Source organism: Musca domestica, unplaced genomic scaffold (assembly GCF_030504385.1).
Source record: "Musca domestica strain aabys unplaced genomic scaffold, Musca_domestica.polishedcontigs.V.1.1 3, whole genome shotgun sequence".
Classification (NCBI taxonomy): Eukaryota; Metazoa; Arthropoda; class Insecta; order Diptera; family Muscidae; genus Musca; species Musca domestica.
Window position 1 is genome coordinate 8,739,784 of NW_026712299.1, and position 21,458 is coordinate 8,761,241.

General features: G+C 36.4%; 1 protein-coding gene across 1 annotated transcript; it reads left to right on the top strand.

Annotated features, from left to right (window-relative positions):
- Nucleotides 1-610: 610 nt before the first annotated feature.
- On the top strand, nucleotides 611-21,215 carry LOC101896239 (skin secretory protein xP2). The gene is made up of 3 exons (XM_005186441.4): nucleotides 611-802; nucleotides 17,591-18,427; nucleotides 20,854-21,215. The coding sequence occupies exons 1-3, from the start codon at nucleotides 736-738 to the stop codon at nucleotides 21,096-21,098; spliced, it is 1,149 nt and encodes a 382-aa protein (XP_005186498.3). The 5' UTR covers nucleotides 611-735; the 3' UTR covers nucleotides 21,099-21,215.
- Nucleotides 21,216-21,458: the final 243 nt, after the last annotated feature.

A 21,458-nucleotide genomic window follows, 5' to 3' on the forward strand; every position in this document is an offset into this window, starting at 1 on the left:
ATATGACTGAGGGTATAAAAAATATCAAATGAAAAATGTTATAAAGGAAATATATACCAATTCCTATCAAAGAACAAGAATCCAGTCCTGAATTGATTTTCAACACAGTGGATCGCACTTGGAGTAACCCTATCATCAAAATTCCAGCAATACCTTACCTCTCATGGATTCTCACTGTGCTTCGTTTTGAGTTCAAAATGTCTTTGGACTTCATTTGCAATGACTAAGTGTTATTGAATCATCCTTTCCACTCCTTCACCTCACAAATTCTTCCACCCACTGTGCCATATTTTTTTCTTCTTTGAGAATAATTTTTATTATCATGTCTGCATGCCAATCTTTTTTAATGGAACTTTTTAATTTTCTCTATCTTTTTGACGTTTCACATGATTTGTTGTTTTGTTTGTGACACCTTACCACAATTGTCGTTGTTGTTGTTATTGAAACACACTCGAACTCGAGATTTTTATCATCAAATTGCACTGTTCTCCATCAAACCAACGATTGATTCTTTTAGTTTTTTTTTTTTTTTTTGAGCTGGCGCAGATGAAATTCTTCTGGGAATTTGATTTTGAAAATGTATCGAATTTTTTAGTTTTACTTTAACGTTTTCGGGGTTTAAATGTGATCGGGCCTTTTTGGCGAAATTTTACTTTTTTACATAATTACATAATTGCAAGTAAAATATTAAAAACACAATAAAAGTAATATATAAAATAATTGACAATAATAACAATGACAACAAATGAATGGAAATTATTACTATTTATTACAATTGGAATTTTAATACCAACAGTGAAAGGTGAGATGAGAAGAGTTGTTAATTTGTGTGCAGATTGCTGAACTGATATGGACCCTAAGTGCGAATAGAGTTATACGATGAACAACTTTGAAATTATCTTCCAAAAAAGTATCGGCTACAAATGTTGCTATGCGGACCCTGTCAAAATTCGAAGAAAAACAAGTAAAAAAGCTGTAAGTTCGGCTGGGGCGAAATTTGAACACCCTCCACCATTTGCAACAAAATTTTAAATTTTCAAAAAAAAAAATAATAATAATAAATAAAAATAGAAATCCGTTAACAATTCTGTTAAAATCTTAAGAATGCAGAATTTAGGAAGTTACCCTTATATTGGCGACATCAAAATACCGAATATAGGAAGGTAGCTATAGGTAGGGGGTCGTCAAAAACATCAAAATACTGGGGAGGTATGTTATATGGGGGAGGTACTGTTACCGATTTTACGGTTATTTCCGACATATATGCAATTTGAATAGATTTTTTGTTTTTGTTGGTTGAAATAAAGAGAGGTGTGAAATGTGAAGGGAGTCGGATGCTTATTTCGGATGTTACAATCCTTTTGGTTATTCATAACTTTGACGATTTGTGGGGGAGATACCAGAAGAAATGGTCCGATCTCTACCACGTTTGAAACATATCTTGTGTTAATGGAAATATTGAGATGTGCCAAAGATTATTGGAATCGGATGTTAACTTCGCATTTTATGAGTTTCATGGATATTTAAAATTTTGAACTTTTATGGGGGAGGTACAAGAAGGAGTGGACCGATATATTACATCTTTACATCAGACCTTGGGTTAATAAAAATATTATGATGTGTAAAATATGCAGAGAACTAGATGCTTACTTCGGATTTAATAACCGTTTTGTTTTTCAAAACTTTGACCATTTGCGGGGAGAGGTACCAAAAGGTATGGACCAATCTCTATTATATTTATAACAGATCTTGTGTTGATAGAAATATTGAGATATGCCAATCTAAATGGAATCGGATGTTAATTTTGTGTTTTTTAAGCTTCATGGATATTCAAAATTTTGACCCTTTATGGGGGAGTGACCAAAGGAGTGGTCCGATACATTCCATCTTCACACGGTAAATAAAAATATTGTGATGTGTGTAATTTGAAGATAATCGAACTCTTATATCACAATTTATAAGAGTTTTAATTATTCACAATGTTGACCCTTTGTGGTGGAAGTACTTGATGGAGTGGACCAATACTGTCCATTTTCGCATCTGACCTAGCACTAATGCAAATATTAGGATTTGCAAAGTTGGAGTAAAATCGGTTTATCTTTTCTCTTTCGAACTTTTGTGGAGGAGGTACCAGAAGGAGTAAATCGATGTATTCCATCTTAACACCAGACCTTGGGTTGCTAAAAATATTGGAAAGTGTGAATTTTGAATATAATAGGACACTTGCATCACATTTTATAAGAGTTGTAATTATTCAAAATTTTGACCTTTTGTGAGGAGGTAATTGATGGGGTAGACCGATATTGTCCATTTTCGCACCTGACCTAGAACTCACGCAAATATTAGGATTTGCAATATTGTCGATTTTCACACCTGACCTAGAACTCACGTAAATATTAGGATTTGCAAAGTTGGAGCAAAATAGGATTATCGGTTCTCTTTCTGTGCAGAATATATATTTCTTTTAAAATTTCGTTCTTTTGTGGAGGATGTACCAGAAGGAAGTGGATCGATATTGCCCATCTCTAAACTGGATCTAAGTTTGTCAAAATTATTACGATGTACTAAGTTTGGACCAAATCTGATACTCCCTTCGAGAGTTATCATGCTCACTAGCCAGTCAGACGAATGGACATCGCTAGATCGACTCCAAATGTCCTGAAACGGATTTGGTCCAAAGAGACCTAGGGTCTAAAACCGTTTTTTCGATGAAGCACATTTTGGCCGTATTAAATGCAATATACCCTCTATAGCCTCTCTCTATATGAAGACCCCTTCTGATGACTCGCTTGAAAGTTAAAAACAAATTGTGTCTGGTATTTACTCGACAATATTTCCCAAGATACTAAATGAACGGATTCCGAGGAATCTAAATCTAAAAATTTCCAAAAATGCTGAAGAGGGTAGAACTTTCCCCCTATATTTCCAATATGTATGTCTTACAGAATTGTCTTTCATAACCTACTGAATGTTATCATTTACCTTCATTTAATTTGGAATTATTCTCCACTTCTCTTCAAACTTGGCACAGTGCAGTAGTGGGATACATATAGACCCAAAAAGAGCTTACAAAAATTAATAGTCATATTCTAAGCTTATAAATATGATTTCAAAGAATTGTCATTAAGTGTTGACATTTTAGTTAGTCTCCCGTTCTGTTAGCTTCTGGGGAGACTTGCTCTCTCAGTGTGATTTTGAAATTTTTCATTTTTTCTAGACGTAGGCTATTCTGGGGAGCGGTAACAAATCTAAATAAGTACAAAAAGAAATAAATATCAGACACATATATTTATTTCCCAATTAGATCAGTTAATATTCGAAATAAATTTTAGTGAAGACAGGTCAGTAACATTGACGTCAATAGCATTTTAGCCCTTGTCACAGCTAAATATTTGAACGCCAGTGACAGCAGATATTTATTTAACGGAAGTCGAAAATAATCGTTTATTAAGTTTTTGTTGAATAGACATGGAGACGTATCAACAGCATGGTGAGAGAGGAGAAAAAGTGAAAACTCCACTTTTTTGTCTCGAAAAAAATTTTGAATGGGATGTGCTTAGTCTCATGGCTTGTCAATGGGAAACCATTCTAAGTGGATAAAATTAGCGCATTTTCAAATAAATCTCTTTTTTTTCTCAATAATGGAGTTAGTACTTTTGTACTCTCCGGTACATTAAATGCTTTCCGGGAAGTTCAAAAGGTTCGTAGATAAAAGTGTAACATGTGTAGATTCATATGAGTAGTGATAAGATAACCACGACTATCGATACGGTATTTGTTCATCGAATCATGGGGAATATCTGTCTGCACACCGAGGGCTGGGTTGGTGATATATTGTTGACCTTGTCACAGAGAAGAAAAGATAATTATACCCTACAACACTATGTGTTGGGGGTATTATAAGTTTGATTGGGCCAAAAATTATGTAACACCACGAAATATTGATTTCCCACATAGGAAAGTATATATGGATCTTCCTAGCTCGCCGAGCTGAGTCGATCTAGCTATGTATGTCCGTCCGTCCGTCTGTCCGTCTGTCCATGTTAATTTGTAATCACTCTACAGGTCGCAATTATGGTCCGATCTTCACGAAATTTAGAATGGAGGTGGGGCTAGGGTCAGAATAGAACCCTATTTCTTTTGGAGATGATCGCCAAATGTTTAGGGGTTGAAATGGACCAAATACTGAAAAAATGTCGGATTTTGCAGTAGCTATACAGGTCGCAATTATAGACCAATCGACGCGGAATTTCGCATGTAGCTAGAGTTTAGGGCGGGGAAGAAGCCTACCAATTTGGGTGGTCATCGAATAATATTTAGCGGGTAAAATAGGCCATATCTTTTTTGTTGAAAAAATTCAAAATATTTCATAAAACCGCGAATATTTTAAATCCCGGCGAAATCACAAAGCCATGACAAGGTTACTTCTGATCTTTACATTCATGTTAACATCCAACAAATCGGATATATAGCAAAATATGTGCGATATATATGTCTATCAAAGAAGATATGCTTGAAAGATCTCTTATATGTCGAGAACGGCTGAACTGATTTCGACAGTTCTCATTAATTCAGAATGGCCTCTTGGCAGGAAAGAAAAAACGTCCAAAAAATCGCATAAAAATATCTCTCTAAAGATGAAAATATTGATTTAGTAAAATTTTCTCATATTTTTTCAATTTTGTCATTGAATTTGAATTAAACATTTGGTAATATTTCTACAGCTAACAAAACTAAGTAGTTAGGATATCAGGATATCATATACAGATCGCATTTATGGTCCGATCCTTACGAAATTTTGCATGGGTATAAGATGAGGGTCAGAATTGAAGCCTACTCTTTTTGGAGATGATCGCCATATATTTAGGGGTTGAAATGGACCAAAAAACTGCAAAATTGTCAGCAGGTCGTAATTATCGCCCGATCTTCACGCACATTTGAATGGGGGTTACCGCACATTGCAAAAGCCAAGCAGTTTCTAATGGCCATCCAAAAATATTCAATGTGTGAAATAGTTTGCCAACTTTTGTAGACAAAATACGAAAATGACCATTCCAGTGACTTTTTGGAGAATTCACAAATTTCACGAGAATTCTTCACGTTGAAGAATATAGTCAAATGTCTGTATCTCATATAGATGCGTTTCAGTCAAAACCCAATAATAAATGTTAATATTTTGCCACTTCTGAGAGATTATAGGTCTTTGGGCAATATTGGTTCCATATCTAGGAAGACCATTTACGTGCAACATCTACCAATAAATTGGAAATGAGCAAATTAGTTTAAGTTGTTATTTTTCGAAAATTAGAGAACGAAACCTGATTGTTTTCTTTAATTTTTTGTCACAATATCTTGTGGAATTCTGTCGAGCATTTCGCCTATGTAAACTGTATGGTTTATTATAGTGTTGTAGGGTATTCAATGGTCGGCCCCGCTCGACTGTAGCCTTTGCTTACTTGTTTTTGTTTTTTTTTATACTCTGAGGGTATATATCATTTGATAGGGGCAAAATGTACCTCATCGAAATAACCCCAGGCCTCTTTGGGCCAAATCCGTTTCAGAACATTTGGAGTCCGGTTGGTGTGCACGATAATTTTCGAGGGTATATCCGATTTGGTACAAATCTGTTACATCGTAAAGTTATTCTATATATCTATATTGATGAAAGAGTAAAGTACAGGGTGACATAAAAAAGTAAACTGCAACGAAGTCAAACGCCATAATTTTTACATTTTTTTTGTTAAATTTTATTGAATGAAAGCAACAAATGTCGGAAATAACATCATATTTTAGATTAAGATAAGATTTTTTTCGAATTGGTCACCTTTGGCAGAAATTATGGCCTTCAAATGGCCAATGAAACCTTTACACGCTGCCCGAATGTTGCTCTGCGGTATTTTGACCCATTCCCGGTAAAACGCATGCTTGAGGTGATCGACACTTTGGTATTTTTTAGTGCCAACATTGCTTTCCAAAATACTCCAGACACAATAGTCCAACGGATTGGTATCCGGAAATTTTGTTGGCCATTGTGCGCTGGAAATGAAGCGAGGAACGTCATTTTGTAACCATTCTTGGGTGGCGCGTGCTGAGTGGAATTGGACATTCCTGCATGGACATGGTCTGCGGCCAAAATGTTTGCGTACCCAAGGCTTTAATACAACCTCCAGAATATTTTCGCGATAATATTCGACATTTATTATGATGCCACGGTCGATTAATACGAGCGGAGATCGACCATCGACTGTTATGGCGGCCCACACCATCACCATGGCCGGCGATTGAGTTCTGGTGGCCAACCGAAGGTGCACATTTTCAGCTGACCTCTTTGGCAAGTAAACACGATAATTTTGTTTGTTTACAAACTGCTCCGCTGGACAACGAATGTTTTCTCATCGGAGAAACCCAAATTCGGCAGTTCACCACTTTCGGCCAAGCGAAGCAACTCTTTATCTCTTTTGAGTCTATTTTATTTCTGTTGCGTTGTAAGTTCTTGCACTTTTTGGAATTTCAATGGCCTTACCCCGAGCTCGTTTTTCAATATTTGCCGAATGGAATATTGCGATATGTTCAGCTCACGGGCCTTTTTTCGGCCACTGCAACGCGGGCTTGATCAAGTCGCTTTTTTACTTTTCGAACCATTTCTGCTGATGTTGCTGTTTTCTTCCATCCACTTCCTTGACGTCGGGCTACGCTACCGGTATTTATTCCCATTTAAATGCTGGAGTGCTCTAACAATACCCACTTGTGGTGTTCCAGCCAAATATAAGGAAATCACACTATTACGCTTGTATTCCTCACGAATAACTTTTTTTTGGGAAAAGTCTCACCAAAATGCTTTTGTACGCTTGTAACCAATATAATGAGCTGTCAGTGGTATAATTTTAACAGCTGTTGGACTAGTGGTTTAGAAATGACAGCAGTCTGAAGTTGGTTACATTTTTTTTATCTCTCCCTGTAATTGACTCAATGACTGACTTAACAATTTATCAATGCCCTGAAATGAAACTGGCGAAACTAGAATTTTGAAATTTTGGGTGAGGATCGCTCTTGGTCCGAAGGGGTCAGATAAGGCTGGGTTTTCGAAAACTCTTAACGATAAGAAAATCTCCAAGGGGTACAAAATATGGCACCTCTTGTATTTTATGAAGCAGTGGAGTTAGAACTCTTAAATTTGGTATATGGGTCACTGATGGAGTGTATAATCGATGTACTAGAGAATTTTTGGAAATTCTCACTATAAGTGTACGAAAAGTGCTAAAAAGTATCATGTGAACGGTTAGAGCTAAAAACTTGAAATTTGGAATAGGAATCAAGGTTGAGCAGTAGAGTCGATGTAAGGAGGTAGTTTCGGAAGTGTGTATACATGTACACGAAAAGTACTAAACGGTACTAAATTTAGTGCATTTTGAATTTGGAGGAACGAATGGAGGTGGAATTCTGAAATTTGAAATAAGATTACTTATGGATTCCAGGACGGAGAAATGTAGGCAGTTTTAGAAATTCACACTTACGTGTACTAAATGGTCCTAAATTTGGTACAATTTTGATTTGGGAGGACCAATAGAACTAGTACCCTAAAAATTGGAATTAAGATTACTGTCGGAGTGTAGGATTGGAGTATGTAGGAATTTTTGGACATTTGTAGCTATATGTACTAAATAAAGTCCAATTTGTAATTGGGCGAACCAACAGGGATGGAATCCTAACATTTGAAATTGGGGTTACTGTGGGAGTGTAGGATTGGGGTATATAGGATGCTTTGGAAATTTGTACTTATGTGTACTAAATGGTACTAAATTTGGTACAATTCCAATTTCGGGTGAACCGGTGGAGTTGAAAACCTAACATTTTAAAATAAGATTCCTATTGGGCTGTATGACATAGGTAGTTATGAAAATTTGTAGTTATGTGTACTAAATGGTACTAAATTTGGTACAATTTGAATTTGGGTGAACCAATAGGGCTGGTATCCTGAAAATTGGATTTAAGATTACTGTTGGAGTGTATGATTGGGATATGCGGGTAGTTTTGGAAATTTGTACTTACATGTACTAAAACAATTTGTATTTGGGCGAACCAACAGGGATGGAATTGGGATTACTGTGGGATTGTAGGATTGGGTATGTAGGAAGCTATGGGAATTTGTACTTATGTGTCGCAAATGGTTCTAAATTTGGTACAATTACAAATTTGGGTGAACCGGTAGAGTGGAAACCTGCAATTTTAAAATAAGATATGTATTGGGCTGTCGGATGCAGGTTGTTATAAAACTTTGTACTTAAGTGTACTAAATGGTACTTAATTTGGTACAATTTGGATATATATGTAGTTTTAGAAATTTGTACTATAATGCACTAAATAAAGTACAATTTGTATTCGGACGAACCAACAGGAATGGAATCCTAAAATTTGGAACTGTGGGTGTGTAAGATTGGGGTATGTGGGAAGCTTGGGAAATTCATACTCATGTGTACTAAATGGTGTGTACTAAATTTAAAAAATGTTTCTAAACTTCTAAAATTGATACCATTTTGTTATTATGTGAACGGATAACGCTAAAGACTTGAAATTTTGTATGAGAATTAAGATTGGAAAGTTAGTTTCATATGAAGGTGGTTCTGGAAATGTGTACTAAGTGAGAAAACTGTACAAAACGCTACTAAATTTGCCCCAGTTTTGTTTGATGAAGCCAAATTTTGAAATGTTGTATTGGGATCCCTTTTGGTAGTCACTACAGGTACTACTACAGGTGCACGAAAAGTACTATTTATTAATATATTTAGTACAATTCGGTATTCTACCAACATATACTGCTTGAAACCCGAAATTTGGTATTACGATCTCTCTTCATGTGTAGCCGGGGCATATGGAGTTGATTTCGGAAATGTGTACTACAATTGTACGACAGTACTAAATGGTGCTAAATTTGGTGCTGGTTGAAGGGATGGAGATAAAATCCTAAAATTTGATAATTAGACAAGTGTTGATATCTGAGGCTTAGACTTAGAGGTGGGTTTGAAAATGTGTACTATAATTGGAATTGGAAATTGTACGAAAGGTACTAAATTTGGTATTGGGTGAAGGGATAAGGCTAGAACCCTCAACATTGATATTGAGGTCTCTGGTGGTATATGGAATTGAGATTTGGAGGTAGTTTTTGAATTGTGTACTATAATTATTCGAAAATTACTAAGTGGTACTAAATTGGATATTGGATGATGGAATATAGTTCAAGTCCTGAAATTTTACATATATGTCACTCTTGGCGTCTGTAGTTAATAGAAGGAGGTGCTTTTGGGATTGCGTCCCATAATTGTGCGAAAAGTACTAAGTGTTAATAAATTTGGTATTGTGTAAAAGGATAAAGCCGGAATCTCGAAATTTGATATAGATGTTACTGCTGATATCTGAAATTGAGATCTGGTGGTGGTTTTGCAAACTATAACTGTACCAAAAGTACTAAAATGTTCTACATTTGGTACTGAGAGATGAGGTCCTGTTGGAATCTTCAAATTTGTTATTGAGATCACTGTTGGTATCTGGAATTGAGATATGGAGGTGGTTAAGGAATAATGTGCACTACAATTGTTCGAAAATTACTAAGTGGTACAATTTAGTATAATTTTTTCATTTTTATAATTTTTCAACGATTATAGTATTGGGTGTTCGGTGAAAGAATATAGTTGAAGTCCTCAAATTTGACATAGACCCACTGTTGGTGTCTGTGGTTATGATATGGAGTTGGATTTGGGATTGCGTCCTATATTCGTACGGAATGTACTAAGTAGTACTAAATTTGGTATTGGGTGAAGGGATAGAGATAGAATCCACAAATTTGGCACTGAGGTCTCTCTTGGTATCTGGAATTGAAATATGGAGGTGGTTTTGGAAATGTGTACTAAAATTTTTCGAAAAGTAATAAATTATACTAAATTTGGTTCTGGGTGAAGAGATAGAGCTGAGATGCTCAAGTTGATATTAAAGTCACTTTGGGTCTCTAGGGTTTACTCTGGAGACGTTGAAATATTTTTGGACCGAAAAATTGGATACGAAACCATTGTGCAATGGTACTACTAATATCCTCCTCGGTCAATTTCAAAATGAAAGATTTTGAAGACTTTTTGGTGTAAAAGGTAAATCGTCTCCTAGAATTTCTTCTGAAAAAGAAAAAAACTTAAATAATATATAACACCTTAATAATCTGACAATTTAGTCCGATGTATGAAGTATTGATAAAAATTGTATTAAAGTAAAGAAATGTTGCATTTGAGTACTGAAAAAGCCTAACACGAACTCTTGGAACGAATCTAAAATTTTAAGTTGGACTTTTTGCTGCCGAAGTGGCGGGCACTTGCTAGTCTCATATAAAAGGAAGGAAGTAGACGCATAGTCCAATTCTGACACGTTGCAATATTTATATCAGAATTAGGTCAGACACAAAATGGACAATATATTGAAAAAAAAAAACGGACATTGGCTGAGGGTACACATCTGTCGGAAATACAGGCTGATTGTTTTATATTTTTTTTAAAAAACATGGACAAATACATGTCCAAAATTTTGAAAAAAAAAAATTAATAAAATTTTTAACGCCGTGGGACGTCGATAAACTTTCTTTAAAAAATCCACATTTATAACTCGGTTGGACTCTGAAAAATGGTCAGGGCCCAAAAAATTATGTAGGCGGATTTTCAAAGAACAGTTTTTAGAAGCCACAGAAAATTCTGTTGAACATCGACAAATTTATTTTTAACAAGTAAGCAAATGCTATAGACGTGCGGGGCCGACCATGTGATACCCCACAACACCACAATATGTTCAAAGTCCCTTTATATGCAAATCTATTTTGGAAGATTTCGTTTTTGAAATTATGCCAAAGAGCACTGCCCAGAGGTTACCTTAAGGTTTTTGACCCGGAGAATTTGGCCAATATTTACGCACTCCGTAGTATTGTGAAGTATAAATAAATAATAAATATAATCTAATGGTCATCCTCAACTCTCTTCCGATGTGAAATTCCGTGTCGATTAGTTTTCTATTGTGGCCTATAGAAAGACTACAAAATTAGAAAAATTTTAATTTTTTTAGCCATTCAAACCTCTAAATGCACATCCTAAGAACAATAGGCTTCAATTCCGACCCACCCTCATGCAAAATTTCATGAGGATCGGACGATAATTACGACATACATATAATACCCTCAAAACGTAGTGTTGGGGAAATTTAAAATTCAAATTTGTAAGTCAAATTTAAAAAATCGCATGCGATAAAAAATATGACACAAATGGAAAAAAATGAAATAAAAGATATAACTTTTTTATTTGCATATTATCCCGCGATTTTCTTAGATTTTATCCCTTTCTGGCAAGAGACCATTCCGAATTGATGTGAATTGTGAAAATCGGCCCAGCGGTTCTTGATTTATAAGCAGAATAAATAAGATCAATTCTTTTACATATATATTGTACCTATTTTGCTATATATCCGATTTCTTGGATATTAGCATCACTGTAATGGTCAGAAGTGATCTTTTAATGTATTTTCCTATTTTCTAACATAAAAGTTAAGGTCTATTTTACCCTCTAATTATTGTCCGATGGCCGCTCAAATTGGTGGGTTTCTACCCAGTCCCAAGCTCTAACTCCATGTAAATTTTCGCGTCGATTAGTTCATAATTGTGACCTATAGAGCAACTGCAAAATCAGGAAATTTTTCTGTTTTTGGTCCATTTCAACCCCTAAATATCGCGCGATCATCTCTAAAAACAATAGGGTTCTATTCTAACCCAAACCCAACCTACATTTTCGATTTCGTGAGGATCGGTTCATAATTGCGACCTGTAGCTGTCCGTCTGTCGATTAACATGGACAGACGGACGGACGGACATACATAGCTAGATCGACTCAGCTCGGCGAGCTAGGAAGACCCATATATACTTTCCTATGTGGGAAACCAATATTTCGAGGTGTTACATAATTTTTGGCCCAATCAAACTTATAATACTCCCAACACATAGTGTTGTAGGGTATAAAAATCCATACTTATAGTAGTTCTATTATATCTTGATTTTTTTTTTCTACAAAAAATCCACATTTACAACTCTTGAAAAATTGACGTCATTTATTGTATTATTCCCCTTTAATAAAAAAAAAACACACCTAATATCAAAAATTCAAATTTCTATTTGTTTTTATCCGCTCTGGCGATAAAAAAATGTTCTTATCAGAATATGAAATGGTATACCAGTCAATTAAATGTTGTTTCACTCTTTTTGTGTTTTTTCGTGTATTTTTCTTCAAAATATTACGCCACAAAAAATGTTCGATAAAAATAATTGCAAAGGAAAGATAAATACGATATTTGTTGTGCCGAAGAACAAAAATAAAGTCAACTAAAAATATTGGCAATCAGTAATGGGACCAAAGTTTATATAATAAAAAAAATTAAAGAAATTTAATTTTTTAGCAATTTTTGTTCGAAAAGTTTCGATAGCAAACCAAAAAAAATGTTTGCAATAAATTAGCTATTTCGCAATTAAGGGGACGAGGTAATAAATCAAAAATTTTTGTTTTCGACGCCATGTGAATGTGGTGAAAGTGAAAAACACCTGTTGGATAATGGGAAAGACCAGAGGTGTGATTCCCCACGGGCTATGTTTAATGAAATTTTACATAGGTGCAATATTGGAGAATAACGTAGAGAATCCCCGTCATTTGTCTTTCATAGAAGACAGGTCGAAAAATCTCTTAACTACGGAACAATTGATGAAGCTCATTTATTTAAAGAAGAGTTTTCAAATCGTCTTCATGTGGATTGATCCTTTGCATCTGACAGACCTTCTACAATTTGAAAGGAAACCTCCACAAAGGTTACCTCTCTATTAAAGACCCAATATTTATAGAGCTCCTAGAAAGTACCTTCCATAGAAATATGTTTGGAAAATACATTTAAATGCATTGTAAACAAAATGTAGTACAACATTGTTATGTTCGAAACAAGCAAAATAAAGTTTTCGAACATGTTGTGATACACATGTACTTTTGAGAAAGAAATGTGTTAACATTGCAATGGAACAAGAACATATAGCCATGACAACATTTGAAAGCAGTAAGTTCGGCCGGGCCGAACTTTGAATACCCTCCACCATTTGGAACGAATTTGGAAATTAAATCCTTAAAAACCGAATATAGCCGTTATATTGGGGTCTATACGACGTGGACCTATATAGGCATTGTTTGTAATAAGCCATTACCATATATAAATTCGAAACTTGAAATATACGCTGAATAATGTAGCTAAAATCATCAAAATATCGTATAGGGGGAGGTACCGTTATATCGAAGTTGTGCGAAGACCTGGAACAGCATCGACAATATTCTGTCATAGGCTGTAGCTTCCATTACGAAGTTTAAATATGACATATCAAACTATATCGGTGGGTATTGTACCTAAACTCGTCAAAATATCGAATATAGGCAGGTACTGATATATGGGGCCTATGCGAAGACCTAGACCTGCATAGACAATTTTTTGTCACAGACTGTAGCAGCCATTAAGAAACTTCAAATACCAAATTTGAAACAATTCCGGTGAATAATTTTGCTAAAATCATCAAAATACCGAATATCGGGGGTACCGTTATATGGGGCCTATATGAAGACCTGGACTTCCACAGACAATTTTCTGTCTTAGACTGTAGTATAGCTTTCGAACTTCAAATACCAAATTTGAAACAATTCCGGTAAATAATATCGCTAAAATCATCAAAATACCGCATATCGGGAAGTACCGTTAGATGAGGACTATACGAAGTCGTGGACCTACATGGCCCATTTTCAATACCAAAAGTCCTGCACACATAATACATATTTAAGTAAATTTTTATCAACTTACTTCATTTCGTTCGGAAGCTAGAGTGATTTCCACAGACGGACAGGCGGATAGACGAACGGACATTGCTAAGTCTTATGCTCATCAAGGATATATATACTTTGTGGGGTCTACAATTTATATTTCGTATAAAATGTATATTTCTCCATACTGTGGTTGAGAGTATAAAAATCGGTGAATAATGTAGCTTAAGTCATCAAAATACCGAATATAGGGAGGTAACAGCATGTGGGGTTATATGAAGACGTGGACCTGCACGGACAGTTTTCTGTCACAGGCTGTAGCATCCATTACGAACTTCAAATACCAAATTTGATTTGGAATAATTCCGGTGAATAATATCTCTAAAATCATTAAAATACCGAATATCGGGAGGTACCGATGTGTGGGGGCTATACGAGGACTCAGACCTGCAGAGACAATTTTCTCTCACTGGCTGTAGTATCCATTTCGAACTTCAAATACCAAATTTTAAGCAATTCCGAGGAAAACTGTCGCTAAAAACATCAAAATACCGAATGTCAGGAGGTACTGTTATATGGGGGCTATACCAAAACGTGGACCCACATGACCCATTTTCAATACCAAAAGTCCTGCGTGCATAATATACATTTGAGTAAAATTTAATTTTTTTTTTAAATCGACAAAGAATTTTATGCTGATCACGAATATATATATATATATACTTTGTGGGGTCTAACATGTATATTTCGAGGTGTTACAAACGGAATGACTAACTTAACATACATGGAGGGTTGGTGGAGGGTATAAAAATACATCTGAATATGAAAGTATAGCTAAACAGGTTAAAAGGGTATCTGTCGGTTGTCCGACAGATGTATATAATCAGTCAATGTTCGATTTTAATATACTTTGACTTCTTTTATGCTTATTTGAATAGTTAAACCTCTATTAAGTATGTTTCGAAGAAATGGGTCAATATTGTCCATTTCGTATCGGACCTAAATATACAGGATGAGATGAAAAAACTGCAACCAACTTCAGACTGCTGTCGTTTTTAAGCCACTCGGACGACAGCTGTTAAAATTATTCCAGTGACAGCTCATTATATTGTTTACAAGCGTACAAAAGCAGTTTGGTGAAAATTTTCCAGAAAAAAAGTTATTCGTGATTGAATTCAAGCGTGATAGTGTGATTCCTTTATATTTGGCTGGAAAAACACAATGGGCTATCGTTAGGTCACTCCACCATTTAAATGTGAATAAATCATTTGTGTTTCGTACCATCGCGTAGCCCGACGTCAAGGAAGTGAACGAACGAAAACAGCAACATCTTCAGAAATGCTTCGATAAGTAAAGATGCGACTTGATCGAAACCCACCTCGCAGTTGCCGAAAAATAGCCCGTGAGCTGAAAATATCGCCATATTCCAATTGGCAAAGATTGAAAAATGAGCTCGGGGTAAAGCCATTGACATTCCAAAAAACGCAAGAACTTACACCGCAACAGAAAGAAAATAGACTCAAAAGAGCTAAAGAGTTGCTTCGCTTGGCCGAAAGTGGTGAACTGCCGAATTTAGTTTTCTCCGATGAGAAAACATTCGTTGTCCAGCATAGCAGTTTGTAAAAAAACAAAATGTCCTTATTTACTTGCCAGATATGTCAGCTAAAAATGTGCACCCTCGGTTGGCCACCAGAACTCAGGCGCTGGCCATGGTGATGGTGTGGGCCGCCATAACAGCCGATGGTCGCTCTCCGCTAGTATTAATCGACCGTGGCATCAGAATAATGCCGACTATTATCGCGAAAATTTTCTGGAGGATGTATTAAAGCCTTGGGGACACAAAAATGTTGGCCGCGGACCTTGGACATTCCAACACGACTCAACACCATCGCACTCAGCACGCGCCACCCAAGTAATGGTTACAAAATGAGGTTCCTCGCCTCATTTCCAGCGCACAATGGCCACCAAAATCTCTGGATACCAATCCGTTGGACTATTGTGTCTGAAGTATTTTGGAAAGCAAGGTTGGCACAAAAAGTACAAAAGTGTCGATCCCCTCAAGCAAGCGCTTTGACGGAAATGGGCCAAAATACAGCAGAACAACATTCGGGCAGCATAAAATTTGATGCTATTTCCGATATTTTTTGCTTTCATTCAATAAAATTTAACAAGTAAAAAAACATTAAGTTCGGCCTTGCCAAACTTTTAATACCCTCCACCTTAGGGTAAAGTAAACATTAGTAGAAATGTGGCAAAAACCATTAAAATGCCGAATATCGGCAGGTACCGTTATATTGGGGCTATACCAAATCGTTGACCTACACATACAATGTTTCGCCAAAGGAGCTAGAACCCATTATCACCTACAAATACCAATTTTTAAACAAATCCGTGAAAAAATGTGGCCAAAATTATCAAATTACCGAATATCGGGAGACACCGTTATATGGGGGCTATACCAAAACGTGGACCTATAATTACAATGACTCGGCTTTCTGGGCTTTATCTGATATCTGGTGTAAGGTACTTAAAACCCCAAATCGAAAGAAACGTATATATGGGAGCTATGGTTATATCTGAACCGCTTTTCGCCAAATTTTAGGGGGTAGGATATATCAAATTCAGGTCATATGTACTGACATTGGCCATTTGGTGCACAATTAACCCGGTTAAAAATATATATGGGAGCTATATCTAAATTTGAACCGATTCTCACCAACCTCTATAGGTTTTGTCTGTGGGCCAAACAAATATTGTTTGCAAAATTTCAGCTCAATCGGATAATAAATGTGACCTGCATTTTGTTCCCAAAAATACATGGACAGATAAACGGATGGACGGACTGACATGCATAAATCGACTCAGAAAGTTATTGTACGAAGATCCTCAAAAATAACTATTGGTCTATCTCGCTTCCTTCTCCATGTTACAAACAAATGCAACCTACCTACACCACTATATGGTGTAGGTTATAAAAACAATGATCCATAATTTTATTAAAAACCAGTATCCATAGGATACATTCCAACTGAGGCTGGATTCTTGTTCTATGAAAATTTGAAATGAAAAATATTTCCTTTAAAACACTTTTCATTTGACATTTCTTTATTTTATAAAAGTTTTCATTTCAAATTTTCATAGAACAAGAATTGAGGACCTGCGAAATTTTATAAAAAAATAGTTTTCATTTCATATTTTCATAGAACAAGAATCCAGCCTCTGGTGTACTTTGCCTAAACTTACCGACTATGCTATGATGAATTTGGATGGGGGTGGGGTTTCTTAACAATGTCAACGGTTAGTTGATTGATGATAATTTATCATATTTTTGTGGATAACATACCTTTGCCCCACAATGAATGGTATTGTTTTTATTTTGTGATTCACCATAGAACGGCTAATCGATCAGAAAATTCCATATTTGTATCTAACATGGCGTGATATATATTTTTACTGGAGATATATAAATATTTCGTCATTTGACATGGGCATCGATTCCTTTCACTTAGTAAACCTGCTCTACATCACATGTTTGCTCCAATCGCCATCACCCACCTTTGTTTGTGCCGAAATCCCCAATTTTTTTGAAAATCTCTGTTGACAATGCTTACCCCAAAATTTTGAACTAACAAATATTTATTTAACTTTTCTAATTTAATTGCACCTTCAAACGGGCTGCTATCTTTATTTATTTTGATAATTTTTTTCATATTTCCCCACCTATTTTTTTCAAGGTCTTCAATGCTATGTCTGTGAAGATTGCAATGAATATCAAGATTTTAAAGAGCTGAGCATATGTGGAGAACTGAATACGGTGGTGACTCAGAAGCCAAGTCCATTGCCGGATGTTGGTACAACAAACACTACTGGTGATAACAGTGCACCAGCTCAGCTTCCGGCTGATAACAGCTCACCGGCGGCTACAGGTGGGGAGCCATCCGATTCGGGTGCTGCGCCAGCACTCGCACCGGCACCAGCTGAAGTACCAGCACCTGTTCCAGCTCCTGCTCCAGGGCAAGCAACAGCTCCAGGATCCGGAGCAGGTCCAGGTCAAGCACCTGCTCCAGGACAAGCACCTGCTCCAGGGCAAGCACCAGCCCCATCTCCGGCTGCTGCTCCAGCACCCGCTCCAGCCCCTGCCCCAGCACCAGCAGAAAATGAAGATTATAATTACGATTACAATGATGAACCAAAACGTAATCCAAATTTGACAGGAGGCTCCAATAGAAAGACAACAATGGCAACAACAATGAAACCGGTAGTAACTGAAGAAAAGACACTGGCAGCCACCATGAAACCAGGTGGCAGTGGTGTTTCATCCTCCACAGTAATGGTGTCAAATGCAGCATCAGCATCGACCTCAGCACCCGCTGTACCATCATCCTCATCCTCGCCGGCACCTTTGCCCTCATTCTCCCCTGAGGCTCCTGTCAATCCTGCCCCTCAGCCACAGGACTATGATTACATGGAATATGAAGATCCCAAATCGTTTGACCCCTCGCGAACGAAATTATCGACGGGAGCTTTACTGAAACTAGAGGAGCCTGTATGTTTTATGTACCGATATTATGGTAAGTAGATACCCATAGCATAGTGTAGTATAGTATAGAATAGTATAGTATAGTATAGTATAGTATAGTATAGTATAGTATAGTATAGTATAGTATAGTATAGTATAGTATAGTATAGTATAGTATAGTATAGTATAGTATAGTATAGTATAGTATAGTATAGTATAGTATAGTATAGTAGTAGACAAAGACAGATCTGTGCAAAATTTTAGCTTCCTATCTTAATTTGTTTTGACTGCAGCGTGCTTAAAACAGACGGACGGACGGACGGAATTTGTTGCGTCGAAAATTATTATTTCGATGAGTTACAAACGAAATGAAGAAATTAATATACCTTCCATACTATGTATGTTAGAGGGTATAAAAATGTCGGAAATAGCATCAAATTTTAGAATAAGTTTAGATTTGTTTGAATCGGCCACCTTTGGCACAAATTATGGCCTTCAAACGGCCAATGAAACTGTCACACGCTGCCCGAATGTTGCTCTGCGGTATTTTGGTCCATTTCTGATGCTACGGTCGATTAATACGAGCGGAGAGCTACCATCGGCTGTTATTGCGGCCCGAACCATCACCATGGCCGCTGCTTGGGTTCTGGTGGCCTGGTGACCGAAGGTGCACATTTTCAGCTGACCTCTTTGGCAAGTAAACACGATCATTCTGTTTGTTTACAAACTGCTCTGCTGGACAAGGAATGTTTTCTCATCGGAGAAATCTAAAATCGGCACTTCACCACATTCGACCAAGCGAAGCAACTCTTTAGCTCTTTTGAGTCTATTAACTTTCTGCTGCGGTGTAAGTCCTTGTACTTTTTTGGAATTTCAATGGCTACATCCCGAGCTCATTTTTATAACCTACATCTCAAGGTGGTCAGGGTATTATGTCTTTGTGCATTTGTTTGTAACAGGCAAAAGGAAACGAGATAGACCCATAGTTCCTTTTGATGATCTGCATAGAATCACATTCTGAGTCGATTTATGCATGTCCGTCCGTCCGTCTGTCCGTCTGTCCATGTATTTTTGTGAACAAAGTACAGTTCGAATTTATTACCCGTCCCAGATGAAATTTTGCACAAATCATTTGTTTGGCCCTAGGACGAACCCTATTGAAATTGGAGATAATCGGTAAAAAATTTAGATATAGCTCCCATATATATCTTCGTCTGATTTGCCTTTTATTGTGCACCAAACGTGTAATATCAGCCCGAATAGTATGGAATTTTGCACATACAACCAAATTAGGCCTGAAAATAAGTATGCCAAATTTTGATCGAAATCGGTTCAGATATAGCTATAGCTCCCATATATATTGTTCATCCGAATTGTTATTTTAGTCCTTCGCAGCCGTAATATGTACTCTGCAACTACAATATTTGGGGAAATATATCAAATACAGCTCAGAAATACTAAATTTTATCAAGATCGGTTCAGTTTTGGATATATCTCCCATACATAAAACTTCGTCCGATTCACCTTTTATTGTGCACCAAACGTCTAATATTTGCCCAAATGGGATGAAATTTGGCACTTACGACCGAAATGAGTCTAGAAGCTAGTCAAAATGTCAAATTTGGTAAAGATCGGTTCAGATATAGTTATAGCTCCCATATATATTGTTCATCCGATTTGTTATTTTAGTCCTCCGCAGCCGTAATATGCACTCTGCAACAACAATATTTGGGGAAATATATCAAATACAGCTCAGAAATATCTTTGCCAAATTTTATCAGGATCGGTTCAGATTTGGATATGGCTCCCATATACATCAAATGGACAATACATGTCCAAATTTAAAAGATACAAATGCTTCGGCATATTTAGTCTTTTGAACTTTAAATTATAATTATAATCATAGCATGTAGAATTGAATTCTCCCGTAAAAACTTTTAATTGTTATGCGGAGCTCTACTAAATTAGCAAAGTATTGTAGGGTATCATAAAGTCGGCTGGTGTTACTGGTTCAATATTTGCCGAATGGAATATTGCGGTATGTTCAGCTCACGAGCCATTTTTCGTCCACTGCGACGATGGTTTCGATCAAGTCGCTCCTTTATTTTTCGAAACATTTCTGCTGATGTTGCCGTTTTCTTCCGTTCACTTCCCTGATGTCGGGCTACGCTACTAGTATCACGGTAACGAGCGATTTATGCACATTTAAATTCTGGTTTTCTCTAACGATAACCACTTGTGGTTTTCCAGCTGAATATAAAGAATTCCATCACGAATAACTTTTTTTCTGGAATATTCTCTCCAAAATGCTTTTGTACGCTTGTAAGCAATGAGCTGTCGGGCGGGTGGAATAGAAATGACAGCAGTCTGAAGTTGGTTGCAGTTTTTTCATCTCACCCTGTATAATATAGTACATACATTCATTGTTTATTTACTACCCGAAAAGACCTTAACTAATATATTCTCCAATATTTTCAGCAAACAACACCATCTTCACAAATCGTGGCTGCACCACCCTCTTGAATGCCAATAAATTCCTCACCTGTCAGAGTCTATCGAACGGTTACCCCATGGTGGGCTGTCGCATCTGTGAAACCGATGGCTGTAACAAATACGATTTGGATGAGGTCAATGATGATCATCTCAACGGAGCTGGGAAGGTGAATGCCGTGACGGCAATCTTAGTCGCGGTGACCAGTTTGATTTTTCAAAATATTTACTAATGCTAATTTAAAGTTAATAAAAATTGAATTTTTATTTAATAATTTTGCAAATAAGTATAAGAAGAAGAAGAATATAATAAAGGCCAAAGGCCCCTTTCCGGAAATAAGGTTCAGGAAAATGTGAAATTAATCATGAAGTGGTTCAATGTTTGTTTTTTCGAAACCTAAGGAAAAGGGAGGTTAGTATAAATATTATTGAGAGAAGGTTTTTCATCAAAAGAAAAACTTAAGGTAGTTTTTAAAAACTATTGAATTTTTTTTTCCGTAGAACGCAAGAAATTCAGAAGATAGTATGGTCCATAAAATTTAATATTCGAAGATTTTTTCATGTACATTTCGACAACGATTGAGCCTCAAAAG